The 18,850-nt window shown below is 35.0% G+C and overlaps 1 protein-coding gene and 1 long non-coding RNA gene across 2 annotated transcripts in view; one reads left to right on the top strand and one right to left on the bottom strand.

Annotated features, from left to right (window-relative positions):
• TTLL7 (tubulin tyrosine ligase like 7) overlaps positions 1–14,300 on the top strand; it is an 83,267-nt gene extending 68,967 nt beyond the window's left edge. Inside the window, exons 19-20 of the mRNA XM_003921374.4 lie at positions 929–1,102; positions 9,245–14,300. Coding sequence (XP_003921423.2) covers positions 929–1,102; positions 9,245–9,365 — 295 coding nt within the window. The 3' untranslated portion in view covers positions 9,366–14,300. The remainder of the gene's footprint in view (positions 1–928; positions 1,103–9,244) is intronic.
• On the bottom strand, positions 1,102–18,600 carry LOC120366053 (uncharacterized). The gene is made up of 3 exons (XR_005580830.2): positions 18,029–18,600; positions 6,136–6,208; positions 1,102–2,897 (listed from the first exon to the last, which is right to left on the bottom strand). It is a non-coding gene; the product is annotated as an uncharacterized LOC120366053 (long non-coding RNA).
• Between the last annotated feature and the right edge of the window lie 250 nt (positions 18,601–18,850).

Genomic DNA, 18,850 nt, shown 5'->3' with positions numbered 1-18,850 from the left:
CCAGGCTGGAGTGCAGTGGTGTGATATTGGCTCACTGGAACCTCCGCCTCCTGGGTTCAAGCAGTTCTCTTGCCTCAGCCTCCCGAGTAGCCGGGACTACAGGTGTGCGCCACCACGCCCAGCTAATTTTTTTTTGTATTTTTAGTAGAGAGGGGGTTTCACCATATTGTCCAGGATGGTCTCCATCTCTTGACCTTGTGATCGACCCACCTTGGTCTCCCCAAGTGCTGGGATTACAGGCATGAGCCACTGCGCCTGGCCTCAGCAACTTTTTAATTATTTTGAGGGATCATTATTAATGTTAAGGTAAATACAGATTCCGAGAAAGCCTAAATTCCAAGAATACTTAACTTTTGAGAAATTAGCTCAGTATTTTAATTTTACAAATACGTTAATATAGAGTAACTCAATTTTTTAAGAGGTGTTGGAAAACTCTCCTATTACCCATGAGGGTTGGCAACTTTAAAAGCTTTAAGAACAAACAGTGCTGGGCAAGGTGGCACATGCCTGTAGTCTCAGCTACTTTGAGGCTAAAATGGGGGAGGATCACTTGATTCCAGGAGTTGTTCGAGGCTCTAGTGCATCATGATTATGCCCGTGAATAGCCACTGTATTCCAGCCTGGGTAACATAGTGAGATTCTCTCTCTGTCTCACGCGTGCATGTGCGCGCGCGCGCGTGCACACACACACACACACACACACACACACACACACACACATCGTATATGCATTTGATATTTTGTTTCTTTAATATAAAGATTAATTTCCTAATTGATACTTACTATATAACTTTAAACCATTCATAGTTATTGCAAATGTATGAGGTCATTTCTATTTCCCTTACTGGTTTTGTTGCTAGGGAAGTGATATAGCTGGTTGTCATTTTTAACAGCCAACATGAGATCATGTCTGTTTCCATGCCAACAGATCCTCTTGGGAGAGTATATTCAATAAAAGCTCGGAGGTGGTGACTCCTTTGCAGCTCCAGTGTTGCCAGCGCCTGGTAGAGCTTTGTAAACAGTGCCTGCTAGTGGTTTACAAATATGCAACTGACACAAGAGGATCACTCTCAGGCATTGGTCCTGACTGGGGTAATTCCAGGTACTTGTTCACATTCTCTAACCCTTGAGAGTTTTATATAAAGTAATGCTAAAACACAGTTTGAAATTGAGAGTGCTTTTTTATTTATATGACTAGGAAAAAAGCTAAAGACTGAAAATTCATACGTGCTATTATCTGCAAAATATTTTTAATCAGTACAGTCTTTACCTTTAAGGGATTGAACAAGGACAGCAATCATGAATATAAAGGTGATAAAACATACTTGAAAATGAAGTTATTTGACTTATATACTTTCACATTCAAAAGTTCAGAGCAAGAGCATCCAAAATTTGGTAATATATTTAACTTTTGTTCTCCAATAGAGTTATTTCAATATTTATCCTTGAGCTTACTACAGTTGGGAAGATACCTTTGGTTTCATTTTTATTGTTCAATTTACTTCTGCTATTTCCTTCATTACCATATATGTAGAAGGTAAAATTTTGTCAAGCTATTTGAAAAATGAGTTTCATAAATTAACAGTTGAAATAGTTTTCCAAAAAACATGAAAAACAATATTGCTTTTAAGCTACAAAAATACAGAGTAAAGAAAGTACCTTTTAGCATTTCTCAAGACAACTATACTTCCCATTAAAAATAAAGATGAATGTGTAACTTTAGTTTTAGTATTTGTAAGATGTAGTGCTATTCAGGATAGAAGAAATTAAGCCACGACTTTGAAAAACTAAGCCAGAGTCAAAAAAGTCAGTGAATAGTTGAATAAACAATGAGGGCCGGGCATGGTGGCTCATGCCTGTAATTCCAGTACTTTGGGAGGCCGAGGCAGTCCGGGCATGGTGGTGCATGCCTATAATCCCAGCTACTCAGGAGGCTGAGGCAGGAGAATTGCTTGTACCCAGGAGGCGGAGATTGAGGTTGTGACGGGCGGAAATCACAGCATTGCCCTCCAGCGCTTCAGCCTGGGCAACAAGAGCGAAACTCCATTCCAAAAAAAAAAAAAAAAAAAAAAAAAAAAATGAGGAAAATGGAACCACTATAGCTTGGATTTTCTTTTCTTGAAAACACCTAGAAATTGATCTGTTTATTTAAAAAAATCTGAGGGAGTATAATAAAGCTAACTTTATTGCAAATGTGAGCTGTAACAGCAGAGTGGCTCAGAATATTTTTAATAGAAAGTATTGAGACATTTTAAATATTTGTTTGTCTTGGATTCTGTCATTGTAATGTTACGGGACATTTAACCGGTTTTAACTCTTCTACAAATAGAAGCGGGTTGATCACAATAATAGTAGTGGTAAAAGTAACCATTAATAAAAATATTTAAATATCAAAGTTATATTCTGCAGTTTTAATGGTTTGAATGGAGCAAATTATTGCAATAAAACTCTTAATACTTTTCATTAATACTTTTGTATGATTTAAAAGAATGATAGCCATTTTTGGACATCATACTATATAAATGAAGAACCTTCTTGTTAAGGGGTGATACTCTGAGAGCACAGTCAGGAAAATCTTAAATTTCAGTCTAAGAAGGAATTCCTTGAGATTCTTTAATATCACTTCTACAATTCTAGATTTCGTAAACTAATTTCCATTGATGGATCTTGTAGCTTTTGTGGGTACACAAAATAGGATGAGTCTTCTTGGTTACATTGGAGGAAAAAGGTAAGCTTTATGGTTGCTTCAGACTTTTTTATTTTCTTCCCCCGCTGGTGGTCAAAAGAGATATTCCCATCCATGGAATCTTGACTTCTGGATTTCTGACAAATGGCCAAGATGGCCCCAGTGTTATGATTATAATCATTTTGAGATGTCAGTAAATACACTTTCATTCCTGCCAAAGTTCAGAACCGTTTGATAGAGAAATACTGGAGTTAGATATATGGTCATCATCTGTTATTCTGTTACTCTACAGTGCTATTACTGATAAAAGTTACAATGGGGAACATGGTGTAGATGTGAGCCAAGTGAGTTTTCTAATACTGAATTTTGGAATTAAACTTACCTATCCTGTCAAAGGGAGAGCAGAATCAATGCAAACCTTCCACTGTCACTAGCCCATAAAGTCTAGTTCCTTTAGCATTGGCAGGAGAGTAAGAAAAGATGCATCCTCGGCCGGGCGCGGTGGCTCAAGCCTGTAATCCCAGCACTTTGGGAGGCCGAGGCGGGTGGATCACGAGGTCGAGAGATCGAGACCATCCTGGTCAACGTGGTGAAACCCCGTCTCTACTAAAAATACAAAAAATTAGCTGGGCATGGTGGCGCGTGCCTATAATCCCAGCTACTCAGGAGGCTGAGGCAGGAGAATTGCCTGAACCCAGGAGGCGGAGGTTGCGGTGAGCCGAGATCGTGCCATTGCACTCCAGCCTGGGTAACGAGCGACATTCTGTCTAAAAAAAAAAAAAAAAAAAAAGAAAAGATGCATCCTCACTGCAGAAAGGCAGAGCCAGAAAGACAAAAGAGGCTGAGCCAAGCATGCCTGTTTTCTTCTTTTAAATCCACAAATCATATAATTTGGTTCTGGTAAGAGGCCAGGAAGTTCACAGTAGTGAAATTCTTCTATACTGGAATGCAAGGAGCAAAGGGATAAACATTTCTCCCTAATATCTAGCTGTTAAAACCCAAGTTAATGTCACATTAATTTAACAACATGTAAAAAGTGGCCATATTACTTTTCCTCACAGTAAGAAACAAACTCTTTAGCATTTTACTTAAATGTAGAAGTCACATTCTGCATTTTATTGTAGAATAAATTGAAGATTGACACATTTTATTTATGAAGTATACTTGATAATATGAATTTATATTTATAATATTTACAAATAAATATACCTAATATAAATAATTTATGAGGTACACCTAAATAATTTATGAGGAGATTTAACTTTGGTTAATTTGTTTATAAAAGTAAAACAGATGGAAAATAGAACTAACCTCAGACAGGTTTATGGACCAGGTTTATCTTTACCAAAGATCTATAGGATATTTCTTAAGGGGATTTAAAGAGTATATGGCATCTATTACATGGAAGAGAGTGGCCTTCAACTTTGCAGTCTCAGAAAAAATAATATATGCATATCAAATGAAAGACATTTCTCAGAGATGGACTCATAATAACTTTGAGCAAATAGAACTGTGTATCTAAAGCCAGGTGGTCAGTTAGAAATACACATATATCTCTCCAGGATACTAGAGTTCTTGAGACCTGCTCAATATTCCACTGTACCTAGGCTTAATTGGGAAGCTTTGGGATTTCTGCCACTTTTGAGCCTCAGCATTTCTGGGTTTCTACCTTTCATGTGCCGAGCTTTCACATAAGCTCATTTCATGAGGGGTTCCATAGCTAAAACACATTTTAAAAACTACCAAGTTAGCATTTCTGCTTTTGGTAATAGAACATTAAATATTTGGATAAATCCTGCATCTGATAGTAACTAGAAAAGCTGTACAAAATACCACATTTGCTCGAAAGTACTTGTTAACCTGGTACCTGTTAGTGAGTACTTGTTAGTGCCAAGCAGTGCTTTTGACAGTCTTGTCAAAAGCCGAGGGGATAAAATAGGAGCTCAGGGTCTGCTAAAGATGGGGGCTGTTGTCAACACTCTAGATTCCTAGGAGTAACAATGCTCGCGATGGCTTGCAAAGCAAAAGATGACAGAAATGAAAAGGAGATAAATTTACAACCCTTGAGGAAGATTTAATAAACATTTTTCAGAAAAAAACTCAGTAAAGACATAAATTTTTTAAGAATAGAATTAACAGACTTAACTGTCATATACAGAAGTAGATGTATTAACTTCAGAATTCAGTATATCAGGCACAATAGGAAATTTTACAAAATCAACCATATAGTGGAATTAAAAAAAAAACAAATTTCAAAGATTTCAGAAGATTGAAATTATACAGAGAACTTTTTCTGACCAAATGCCTTTAAGCTGGAAAACAATAGAAAAATATAAACAGAATAACTATGCTTTGGAAAGTCAAAAAATATACTTTTAAATAATCCATGAATCAAATAAGAGATTATAATGGACATAAGAAAATATTTTGAACTGAGTGATAAAGCTATTAGAAATAAAACTTGTAGAATATGGCTAAATCAGTAATATAGGGATATTTATAGATTTAAATGAATATATTAGGAAAAAGGAAAGGCAAACATTAAATCTAAGCATTCATTTTTAGAGGTAACAAAATAGCATTTAAATAAACCCAAAGAATACAGGAAAAAAATAAATAATAAAAATAGAAGAAATTAATGACATAATGAAACAAACATAGAATAAAGAAGATAAACACAGCCAAAAGCAGATTTTAGAAAATGCTAACAAAATTGATAAACACCTGGTGAGATTGATAAAGAATATCTCATAGATTGGAAAATAGAATAGATGTTACTAGAGGTAGGAAGGAAGGGAAAATGAGGCTTTAGTACTTAAAAGGATAAAGAGTTTCTGTTTGAAATGATGAAAAAGTTCTGACATTAATGGGATGGTTACACAACATTGTGAATGTACTTAATGCACTGAATTGTACAATTTAAAATGGTAAGAAAAACACTAATAGTACATTTCATGTTCTATATTTCATTACAATGTAAATATTTTAAAAACACAGGACAAACAAACATTCTGATGAACTTTATTTACCCTGAATTTTCCAAATGGGGTCTTAAAATTGCTCTGGGGAAATCAGGGGTCCTGGTCTTAACTCCAGGAAGAGGAAACGGAAGGTGAGTGTAGCTTATGTTTTTCAGGTTTAATTTCTACCAGTTTTGAAATGCCTCATATTCTAGAGATCCTCCACGGTCAGCAATAAATTGGTACATGAAAGACAGACTAATTCTGTATCAATCAGGAATTACATAAATATGGGCTCTATGTTTGTATTTAATATAATGGTTATGTAAAGATATACACACCTGCCTTAGGGATGAGAAGGATGAGGAGTGAGGCTATGAAACTAATAGGGTAGTCTGAGGTATTTCTCCTTGACATGAGTTAGCAATGAGCCATTTTAGGTAGAAAAGAAAGTAAAGAATAAGGTAGAAAAATAAGCTGTGCACTTACCACATTTTTTTTTTTTGGCGCTTAACACAAATTCTTTAATCTATAAGCCCACTTCCTTGAGATAGTCTTCTTGCTTAAAAAAAAAATCAAATTATTTAACTTCATTGCAAGGAACATTTCAAAAACAATCATCAATGTTCAGCTAGTGTGGGATCTCCCAAGACATATTAATGGAGATATTAAAGTAAATAATCCATTGTATTTCTCTGCAACACTTTAAAATATCCTACAGGATTTGTATTAAGGATGCAAAGTGTTTCTTCCAATGTAATTTTATATGCTTTTTCTTAGTTCATGCTGAACTTCTTTTCAAGTCTTAAAAAAAAGTTTCATATTTTTCTGTGCTATTAAAAAGTTTAGGTTTGTGGCATGATAATCTTTCTGCTTTCTAGATTATTTTATACTTCATATTTCTGGGAAAATGAGTATAATAATTATACCCATTAGTTTTAAAACCGAAATTAATATCCAAAGATAATTATGTACAATTGTCATGACAGTATAGTGTGGTTGCTAGGAGCTCTGCTGCTGGAGCTAGCCTGCATGGATTTGAATCCTGGCTCTGCCACCTCCTGGGTAGGAGACCCTGAGCAAGGCATTTGACCCTGGTATGCTTCATAAAGTTTATTTGTCTGTAAAATGGAGCTGACAATAATATCTACCACATAGAATTGTTATGAGAACTAAATGAGTTGATATCTGTAAAGCAATTACAATAGTGTTGGGCACATGGAAAACACTATTATTTAAATATTTGTTCTGTAAAATAGTGTAAGTTAATTGTGATCCTGGACTTTTTGCTTTTATTTTTTCATGTGTGAAATACTGATCTTTATCTCAAAAGTATATGTAAATGAAATGTCAGTAGCAACTATTGCTTGGAAAGTCTTTGAAAGAAAGTTGGTAGAAGTTACTGTTTACTGTGTAATTACCAGTACTATCAGAATGCATCTTCAGTAGAAGGTAGAATAACTCTCAACTTATATGGAATAGTGGATTTTGATCAAACACCTTGTTTTCTTTTGCAGTTTTGCCCTAGATAGGAAGGATAGCTTTTTCATGGCAGAAGATATCGGATCAATCATCATGACCCCACCAATTGTTGACATAATAATTAATCCATATAAATTACCCAAGTGATATTAAGAAAATAATTTATATAATCTGTGATGTGAGAAATCACTTGTTTCATTATTCATGACCTGTAATGCAATTTTGATTTAATTTGGTTTGTTTTATATTATTTTACTGCTCTATTAACTTAATGATTTGAGTAATTATAGTTTGTGATATTAGGTAATAGGTTTAGAAGATATTAGATAATTCATGATAAAATGTTTATGGATATTATAGAAAGTTCTGCTATTTTAATCTGAATGCTGTATTTAGTTTGATTATAATGAATTTCTTTTCTTTCTACATAATTCATATAAAACAACTATAAATATAATTTTCCATTGATGCAGGATTATCATAGTTATTAGTATTATTTAACATAGAATAGACTGCTAATAGTGCCCTAGACCCTCTGTTTTTCATGTATCTATGGGAGTATGATACTGTCCCTGGAGGATTCTAATGTCAAATGAAGAAAATAAAAGATATGATTCCATTCCATTGTTTATTTCCCAAGACTACTGCTAATTACAAATCTCCTTATATTGCTGCTTCTGCTCTTAGAAATTCCTCCTAAGTATCTTTGTCCTGACTTTATAGCATTTCCTTCTCATCATTAGTAGGACTTACATTTCAAATAGTGTTGTTTTCATTTGTTCATGTGGATTTCCTTGACCATTTCTCTCTAGACATATATAGATTGGACTGGCCTAATGCTAATCAAGATTTTTCACAGGAAAACAGCTTCTACAGGTGCACAATCTCTTACTTGCAATTCCTAATTTTCAAAGCTTTGAAAACTTGAAAAATCAGGTAACCCGTTTGAGACCATCCTGGCTAACGTGGTGAAACCCCATCTCTACTAAAAATATAAAAAAAAAAATTAGCCGGGTGTGGTGGCACTCGCCTGTAATCCCAACTACTTAGGAGGCTGAGGGAGGAGAATTGCTTGAACCCGGGAGGCAGAGGTTGCAGTGAGCCAAGATCATAACACTGCACTCCAGCCTGGGTGACAGAGTGAGACTCCGTCTCAAAAAAAAAGAAAAAAGGTAGCTCATATGCTGGCAAATCTGACCTGAACTGACATGAAGTTATTTGTAGTCTTTATCTGATTTATTGTGAATATTAATACAATTTACTACAGAAATGTTAATGGTTTGTTTACAAGATGCTGCTCCAAGGCCCTGATGGAGGTGTTATACAGTAATATACATATTACTATATAATATAGTATATATAATGTGCTAGATTGTCTTTCTAAAATCTGAAAAAAACCCCACATTTTTGAAATACATTTGGCCATATGTACATATAGTATTTCATATAATGTAATATTTCATATAATGTAATGTAATGTATAGTATTTCATAATGTATTTCATATAATGAAATACATTTGGCTATATGTTGCATATACAGGTTATATGCAACCTGTAATCATGATTGTTTTTCATATTCTGTGATCATAAGCACTCGATGGCCAAAGAATATAAAATTTATATTCTAATTAGGAATGTTAATCTTTAACTTTTTCTATTAGATTACCTGTAATAGTAATAATACATCAATGATCTATTATTAAATTATAATCAGTGGTTCTGCCTCCCTTGAAACAAACAATTATTGTTAATATAGCTAGTCAAAGTCTCAAATCACATGTTTTAAAGAAATATTTGACTGACTCCACATATTACTTCCAAGGACTGATGATGAATTCTAAATTAACATTAGCCACATGAACAGTTTCACAGCATTTGAGTACAATGGCTCTTTATGGGAAGTCTTGGGATACTAATATCATATATTGTATCTATATATGATTCTTCTCTCCTTTCCTACAGTCTGGGGGAGGAAATCTTTTTATATGAATTGCATTTTTGTTACAGTAACATTTCTTATATAGAATATGTAAATTGCTAACCACATAATCCTTTAGTGAGAGAGTTAGTTATAATTTGCTTGTACAAATCTAATTTGGTAACTATCACTTTTAGGTATTTACTACCAGGGAGTACCCAGTTCTTCTTGAGAACACCGACCTACAACTTGAAGTACAATTCACCTGGAATGACTCGCTCCAATGTCTTGTTTACATCCAGATATGGCCATTTGTGAAACAGAAGGGAAGACTGCCATTGGTTATACATAATAGCAATTCATTTTTTTCCCCTGAAGTTGAACATGCAAAGAACATGACCATTAAGTGCTGTTTTATGTATATAAGACATATATATGTGTGAAAATATATACACATATGCACTCAAATAACATATATTTATTATATTAAATAATATATGAAAGAAGAATTAGCAGAAAATGGAATATAAGACTTAACCTTTCTGGAAATGTAATAAACCATGTTAAAATTGTTTACACAAATATCTGAATGTCTAGAACTTGCTAGGTTTATAATTAATTCCTTCCTACTAGAAATGTTATTTTTGCTGCAGAGTATATAAAAAAACTGATCTTGAAGATCCCATTACAGTGTTAAATTATTTTCTAGATAACATGCCTTTTGACATGAAAAAGGGTTTAGTATAATACCTTAAAAATTCTCATATATAGTAGCCATTTTAATTGAAACAAAAAGATTTAGAAACCTGTTGTTGCTCGATAAGATAAAGAAGTTTAAAACGGGTTTATCATTACTATAGCACACTGTAAAGTACTAGAAAAGTCATAACCTGATTTTCCAACCTTTTTATTTCTCTCTGTGGAAATTTTGCTGCTTGTAATAACACACATTTTCGGTAAGGATCTAGTGAGATCTATTATGTTCTAAAATGGAAGACAGGCCGGGTGCAGTGGCTCAGTAATCCCAGAACTTTGGGAGGCCGAGGTGGGTGGATCACCTGAAGTCAGGAGTTTGAGACTCGCCTGGCAACATGGTGAAACCCCGTCTCTACTAAAAATACAAAAATTGGCCATGGTGGTAAGCATCTGTAATCCCAGCTACTTGTGAGGCTGAGACAGGATTATCACTTGAACCTGGGAGGCAGAGGTTGCAGTGAGCCAAGATCGTGCCATTACACTCCAGCCTGGGTGACAAGAGTGAAACTCCATCTCATAAATAAATAAATAAATAAAATGAAGATAAAAAACAAAACAGAAGACAATCCAGTGGGTTAAAAATAAAATGTAAACTTTCATTTTTACTTTTCATAGAGAATCACATAAAGGAACAGAAAATGGTGGTAACAAAATCTTTCTATAAGGTTTTTATGTTTTATACCACTCATTTTTATTTGGAAAGTGTATCTTTGATGGGTTTAACATACGGTTAAATTCAGTTTCTCCTGTTTTGCAGAAGTTGGAGAGCTGACATTTTAGTGTTGTAGGATAATGAGACAAACTTATTTTTATAAATCTTTCAAGGTTGAAACCAACTTATATTGCAAAGTCTAATACAGTAGTTTCTCATTGCACCATAGAAAACAATTAAAGGATTGTGAATAGAATATTTTACTTACCACATATTACAAGTCATCACTGTACCCTTCAGGGTTTTTTAAGAAATCAAAACAGAGAACAAAGTGTTCTTCTTGTCCAAAATTATTGTGCAAAAGCTTCATAGCAGTTCCTTTTCTTGAATACAGTTTTTAAAACCAAGAATGAGCTTTGTTTTCCATAAAAATATAAGCAGCACTACCTTGACATTGAAATCATCAGTGCAACCATCACTTTTTAGAATTTATTTAAACTTCTTCCCTCAACAGTTTTATTTTCTCCCAGCTGCTAATTATTTTCCAAATTCATGAATGTTTTACCTCCTTTTTCTATTCTAAAAGCTATTTCAAGAAATGGCCCCGAAGCAGGAGAACTGAGAGGGGCGAGTTGGCCTGGTTTAATTCACAGCCGGAATAATTGGCAACCCAAAGTTATAAGTTAGATGTATTTTGCTTTTCAAGCCATCTTCTGAGTCTTTTTAGCTGAAATAATTTGTTTCTTTCCTAAATTATTGCTAGCTACTTGATTCTTTATGACTACCTAACATCCATATTTGGTACTTTTCCTAGCTGTGTGCATCCCAAAGAGGACTTTGCTATTTTGTGGAAGAAGAGAATGAGGGTATCTGAATGAAGGAAATTACAGTGACTACACTATATGTTACGGATTTTTTAGAAAAAATAATGCTAAAATTGGGACACTACAGAATCACCTAAGAATGATCAACAAGTAATAAGTCTTCATGGAGTTCATTTTTCTTTTAAATTCATGATTTGGCCACTATATATATATATACACACACACTCACTCTCTCTCTATATCTATATCTATATCTATATCTATATCTATCTATCTATCTATTTATCTATATCTTTAAGTGTCTATGATATCAGCCCAGTTTGCCACTCATTTTGCATTATCTTAAATCACAAATGGTTATGTTGTTTGCTAGAGTGTGTGCTTTGCAACTTTTGTACAAGAGCAAAATTTTTATTTAAAACAAAAAATAAGAATGTCTATCACTAGGAGAAATGCTCTTCCCAGAAAACACAAACACACTCACACATGCAAACATACACAAATTTAAACTCTGAGAGTAAATTTAAATACATCAAACTACCCAACAAATTGAATTCAACAAGTACATTTCATTTCTCTAGCTACTTATATCTGGCCTTATTTTGAGAGTTCAAATTTTATTGCCTTCCTTTGCCTATTTAGACTGATCTAGTTTGATATGATGAAGTTGTGAATAAAAGCCTTGTGTTCACTATTTATATATACTACTTGGTATGCTATGGGCTGTGTCTGGTGTAGTGTTCTTCCCTAATGAGCAACTAAGAAGAAAAGACACAACAATAAACCATGGTAGTCCTGGGAGGCCATGGAAGTGTTTTAGAGGCAGAAATTATTTCCCAGTTTTTATTATAAATTTTTTATTCATAGGTTAAAACATATCAGCGTAAGTGATGGTATAGGTCTGACTCCCTTTTCTAGGAGAGAAAATAGCTTTATCTGAAAACTCCAAAAGCGACTCAATCTTGCCAGAGGTTTTTAATAGGGGAACTTGGCTTACTTATAATGAAAGCATATATTTATTCTGCTGTAGAAAGACAGATCCCTGCTCATTCAGTAGATCTAAGATTGGAATGCTTTTTGGAACTGTGCAAGATTTGAATAATTTCTAGAATTGTCTAAGAAGCAACCTTTTTATTTTAGATCATTACCTACAGACATAGTCTGAGACTATAAATTAGTTTTCACTTGTATAATCCAGCATTGTAGATTAGTTACCACTCACTCTATATAATCTATTGAAGGAACTACTGTGATTCATATTTTGATTTTACTAGCAACAAATTTTTATTTTAGTGGCATTGCATTTACCTTAAATATTTAAAAATCAAGTTGTAACAGGATCAAATATAGAAATGGCAATGGCAACTCTGCCTGGAACATAGTTTGATGTTCTTCGTTATGTGTAAGATGCAAAGATCTTTACAAATTTTATCGTATGTCAAAATTATATCTAAATACACAGTTTCAACTATTTCTTCCTCCCTAAAACTAAAATCAAACCAAACCCAAATGAAGAAACCTAAACTTCTTTTCATCTAATATTTATATCCAACTAGGTAATAATAGCTTCTAGACATCAATAAAAAGATTTCATTTTAATTCTCTTTTTAATTTGTAAAGGATATGAGTATGGAATTTTGTATATAACTTGAAATTTTAGACGTTTTAATAATCCAAATACTTCTTTAGGATGTCAAAGTACTAATTGTTTAAAAAATTTCTTTAGCTCTAAACATATACATTACTTTTTTAAAAGTATCAATGATTGATAGCTGCAGAAATGCCATTATTTGATTTTTCTATAAAACATTGATTCATTCTTATATATTATTTAAAAAAATAGTAAATACCTCAAGAGTGACAGAAAACTTTCCTTTTCTGTTCTGTGATGTTAATTTAAACTTTGAGTCTTAGTTTACATGGTCCTAGGGGTTAAACAATGAAATGTATAACTGTACAATTAATTGTGTTCCTGCAACCTGATGATTTTTTGAAAATCTGCTTTTCTCTTTAAATTAAGAAATTTAAATTTTCAAGGACCGTATTGGTTATCTAACTATTTTGGGCTAACGTTGACTTATAAATAAATAAAAATTTAGAAATATATTCATGATGACAATTTTGTTACTTACACTGCTTATTCTCTATTTATTTCTTCTTTTTTAGTTCAAAGGTGAAATTTTGACCTTTGTATTAACAAAGCCAAGAAAAGAGAAATCCTGCCTTTTAGACATCGGTTTTCCTTGCATTTTATGGTGTGGTTTTGCCTCAGCAATAATAAAACATAGATAAAATATGTTGTTGCATCAAGTTCAGTTTGTCTGCTGAGATTTTTTTTAAGAACCAGGTTGAAGTCTCTATGCCTAAAAATGCATTAATTGTCTGGATCCATATAAAGCCAGATACATGGCTACAAGTTAAGTCTTGCAACCAAAACTGGTGTATTAAAATTTACTGCACATTTTGAGATTGCTGCCATTTTTTGGTCCTTTTCGGGCCTTGTCATAAATGGGTATATAGTATATTGAGGAAAAATTATTCAAGTTACACATGCTACATTAACTGTGCTGTATTATCTAAGTAGAACTATAATTAATGGACCAGATAGTTCCTCAATTAGTAAGAAGGCTTGCCCTACAAAAAAAATGAGATAACACTGATATTTCTGTTTCAAAGGCTAACAGCAATTCTTGGTCCTGATCTATTCGGTTCATACAATAACCACTGTACATGCTAAAACATCTGAATATTATTGGATTTGCTGAAGATTCTGGGTGTGAGGATTAGCTTGAAAGCAATACATTTGCTAACATAAATCATGACTCAAATTATCCCCATGTGCTTTACTACCTGTATATGAATGCAAATGCTGTTACAGAAAATGTGCTTGAAATGTCAATACAGTGTGCAATTAGCGTTGCATTGTCATGCTCTAGCATGTGATTATCTGTATGGTGAAGTTATTTCAATTACTCCCGTATGTTACTATAATAAAAAAAAGTTTAACATAAGAAAACTATAGTATGTCATCAAACGCTTATTTCTGTTTCACATGCACACATGCACATACACACACACACACGGTTTTTTGTAATAGAAGACATTGACTCGCAATTAAGGTTTCAGAGTGATGAGATATGTTTTTACAGAAATTTTTACTGTGTACAGACAGCAGTAGCACTATGGGGATAACTTTACCTGCTGTTAAAGTCAGGTCAAGTCAACAAAATTGGTGTCGACTCCTCTCATAGATAGCTTGAAGGCCAACTGTTCTAAAATTTAGAAATTACATTTTTACATCTTTCTAGTGTCATGGATTATAGCAAAAGTATTACTAATGTGATTAGAATTATGTCAGCATCTCAGCTATGAAGTTCATTTTTTTCAGTAATTTATAATATCATCATTGTTAAAACTTAGAACACTAAGCCTCAAAAAAAACCAAAAGCATATCATACTGCTATTTGTGCCATTGCTCTTTAGGATGATTATGTATAAAGTATGTGGAATAGTTTTCTTTTTAAAAAAGATGCATTTTGGATAAAAATTTAGGAAATTGGAATGTTCATGTATGCCTTGCTTTTTGGAACTGATAACCAAATGGTATAACGATTGACTCTTAAATATATTTTTAAAAATTCATTATTATTTTTATAAAGTTAAAATATTCTATACAGGCTTTTAAAATTGAATTGATTTTTTTCAATGGCTTCTAAAGATGAGGCCAATGTGGGTAGTTTGCTGTCGCCCTATTTTATAAAATAATTTTAATTATATATATATAATTTCATTTTTAATTGAATGAAAATATTTTTAAAATTATAATAAAATCTTGAATAATTTCAAGTGTTAGAAAACTATATGGTACCTTAAACATTTGGTTCTTTTGTAGTGAATAAGATAATCTTTAACTTGGAGAGAGTTATCTTTTAATGATTATTCATCAGGTATGTGTACAGTATGGTTACAATGATGCCCATCGCCATGGTCAGGTAAATTTGGAACACACTGGGTATAAAAGTGGAATGTGTTTCTCTACTTTCAGTACTTCAGAGAGTCTTTAGTATCCTCAGATACATTGAGATTTTTCCAGAAAGGGACAGGAACATGCATCAGTTCCCAAAATTTCACCATAGTATCTTTTATTGCAGTGCATCTCCCAGGACTAGACTTCTATTGAGCACACTTTGGAATACACCAAAATTCACAAATTCATTCACTAATAAAGTAATCAAAACATTTAATCATGTATTTATCAAATATACACTGGTGGTATAAATATGAACACTGACAAGTCTAGTGCAAGAAATCTACTTGGACTTGTCACTTGAGAATTTGGTCATTTCCAGGGGAATATTTGAACCAGGGTTTCAGAGGGATGGCTTGAGGCCAGGAATGATATCCAGAGGTAAATAATCCTAATGATAAGCATGCATTATATTAGATATTTACAACATAATCATGATACATGAAGATGGAAAATGCTTAAGAATGTAGCCAGAATGTGATCCAAGCCCTTATGAATAGATCTTAATCAGTTATTGGGTCATATATGATAAAAGTTTGTTTTTAATGAGTGTCTAAAGTCGTCCAGCAGCAGATGAGAGCTTTGCATAATAACGGGATATATCTAGAAACACTTGCTGGCCATCTGAAAGTATCTTCTTATACGAAACAAAAAGGTCTGTTTGTGGCTGACCTACTTCCTTTAAAGCTAGAATTTATTCAGAGTTTGTCACATTTGTGAGAGACGGTATTTATCAAGTCAGATATTTTTTCTGTGTCTAAGTTTTCTTTAAGCAACCTGTTAGGCCTTAAGAAATTTGATCAAACTTGTATTGTCCCATGCGAAATACTGCTAAATTAAGCCCCCTCTTTAAAAATATAATATACCACTATGCTGAGGCATGTAGTGTCTAAATTGAGCTATTTTATATAGTCATCAAAAATAGATTTGTGTAGACAGAGTAGTGTCTTCACGGTTGCACAGCAATGGACACTCATTGTTTTTGAAATGTTTTATTAAGGCAGTCTTCAGTCTTTGATATTGTAATATAAACATACAGTGAGGATGTGCAAATCCAAACTCTTGGATAATAAAACTGTATATTAATGCATTTAGTCAAGTTCTGTCATTACAACTATGCTGCTATTAGTGTTGGAATAAATTGAAAAAGGTCAAGAAACTAAATTTTTAAACCTGCAGCATGCTGTTAGCAGTAAAAACATTATCCGTGTGTTCATAATATATTGGATTTAGAGGAAAAGTATATGACACAGTGTATGCGAAAAATCTAGGTATATAAACCTTAATACAATCTAAAAAAAATACCATTTCAGCATATTGCCTCATTTTCATTAAAATGATGAGAATGTGAATTCAGAAAACCACTTAGTCCTTAGGCTAAAAATAGGTAGATCATCAAAACCTAATATCATTTTAGTCCAAATTGGTCTTTGTTCAGTAAATGTTCTATATTGTAATGTGAGAAGTACAAAGGGAAACTCGAATTTGGGGAAGAAATTGAGGGGATTTTAAAACATAAGCAAATTTAGCTAATTCCACTGTTTGGCTCTTCCCAAACTGAAGCCAGACTTGTCTTGAAACGAATCAGTAGATACCTAAGAAATTAGCTTAATTTCTTATTTTAGCCTTGGGTTTCTCAGTCATATAATACTTTTGTTTGCTTTTTGAATTGTTGTTTTTTCCTGACCATTTCTGTTTCTAAATTTCATCTCATTCAGCTTCACTTTTCCCCATGTGAAGCACTGTCACGTTACTCTCATTCTAAAGGTGTTGGACAAATCTTGCCTATTTTTTGGTTGTTTTAATGAAAATATTTTCTTATATTTATAAGAAAGAGCAAAGGCATATTGCACTTCTGCATTATTTACATTTTTGGGTAAAATTTTTTCTTAGCACATTGGCCCACAGTCAGTGTCTTGTTTCTCAAAGCAGCAGATAAATAATGACAACTTCCCTAAGTTATGTGGCTACTCAGAACCTCTTGAGAATTTATGTCCTGATAAACTGCAAGAGGCTCATTCAGGACCTGAAACGTTCTAAGAAATGTTGATCTGGCTTCTTCCTACACTTGCTAGAAATTTCCACAGCAGTTTGCAGATCCAAGCTAGGTACATGTTAGATGAGTAATTACAAATTTCTAAAGAGCTGCATAGCATCGTCACACTTTGCCAAATAATCTCCAGACTTTGGGAAAATAAAATGAAGCTCCTTAGAAACACTGGATTCTAGAAACATTGGATTCTCTCCTCGCTTCTTTAGCGTCCTACTTATCCTCTATTGTCTATTTTTCTTATGTAATAGAACATACGCTGCAATAGGAAGCTGAAGATGTGGGTTCCCAACATAGTTCTATCCTGGTTTGTCTATCGACTAGCTGAGTGGAACAGGGTCTTTGTTTCCTAAAAGTAAATGCCAACTTTCAAGAGTTTCGTTGTGAGGAAAATAACAAGCACTAGTCTCTAAAGTATAATTTCCTCGTTGCATATCAAAAACAAACAAACAAACAAACTAATCCGATGACCAGAAAGATTCTACTTTGTGATTCTAAGTCTGGTTGTGGGGGTGGGAGGGTGGTGGTTAGCCTTGAGTTTCAGGCTCTGTAAGAATGGGACTAACGAAACGCATTACCAGGTGGTAATCATCTTCACCTATTCAATAACGCCGGTTGGTGTACACACTGAAGTGTCGCACTGGAGAGGCACATACAACTGAAGTAACTCACCAGTTCCTAGAGGCAAGTGCGCACGTGTGGAGAGAGAGGCAGCGGCGCCCTCCAGTTGCTCCCCTGGTACGGAGGCGGCGGGGCCAGGGCTGGGGGACGCACAGGCCCACGTGCCAGCCTCTGGCTCACCTGCCCACGCGCAGAGAAGGAAGCTCGGCCGCTCGCGGATCCCAGGCCTGTGAGCAGCTCCCGTGCCCGGGGAGTGGGCGGCGGGGCTCAGCCGAGGTGTAAGTTCCTTAGCGTCACCATTGTCGGTGTGAAAATGGACGTGGAAGACGCCATATAACAGGCTTCCCGAGCTGCCACCCGGGCTGGCGGGGATGTGGCGCCGCGCCCGGCCGGGCCGGGGCAAGCCGCTCGGACAGTGGTCCCTGGCTCAACGCCTTCCCCGGGGCCATGGGGCCAGGCCGGTGCGGCCCGGGACGCCCCGGGACGCCCCGGAGGGCCTGGGGAAGAACCGCCCGGGCCGGCCCTTCGCCGTCCCAGGCAGCGGCTGGAACCCGAGTGGGCCTGCGCGGGAAGGTCTGCGGCGGAGCCGGGAGGCCTGAGAGGTCCGGAGGCGGGTGGGGTGGGAAGGGCCGCCAGGGGGCGCTGAGACGGCGAGTGGCCGGGCCTGGGAGTGGCAGGTGTCAGGAGAGCAGTCAGGACGCTTGCTCAGAGTCCAGGCCGGTTAGGACCAGAGGCTTCCCCGGGTGTCATGGTGATAATCCACATTCAGGAGACGTGTCTGAGAAAGGATCGTTCAGACGTTTTGACCTATTTTACATGAGGAAGAAAGGATAGAGGTCAGGAAACAGTCTAAAATTTCTTTTCATTGTTGTT

This window comes from Saimiri boliviensis, chromosome 11 (genome assembly GCF_048565385.1).
Source record: "Saimiri boliviensis isolate mSaiBol1 chromosome 11, mSaiBol1.pri, whole genome shotgun sequence".
Classification (NCBI taxonomy): Eukaryota; Metazoa; Chordata; class Mammalia; order Primates; family Cebidae; genus Saimiri; species Saimiri boliviensis.
Note: the sequence above shows the minus strand (reverse complement) of the source record. Positions and strands in the feature narration are given on the sequence as shown.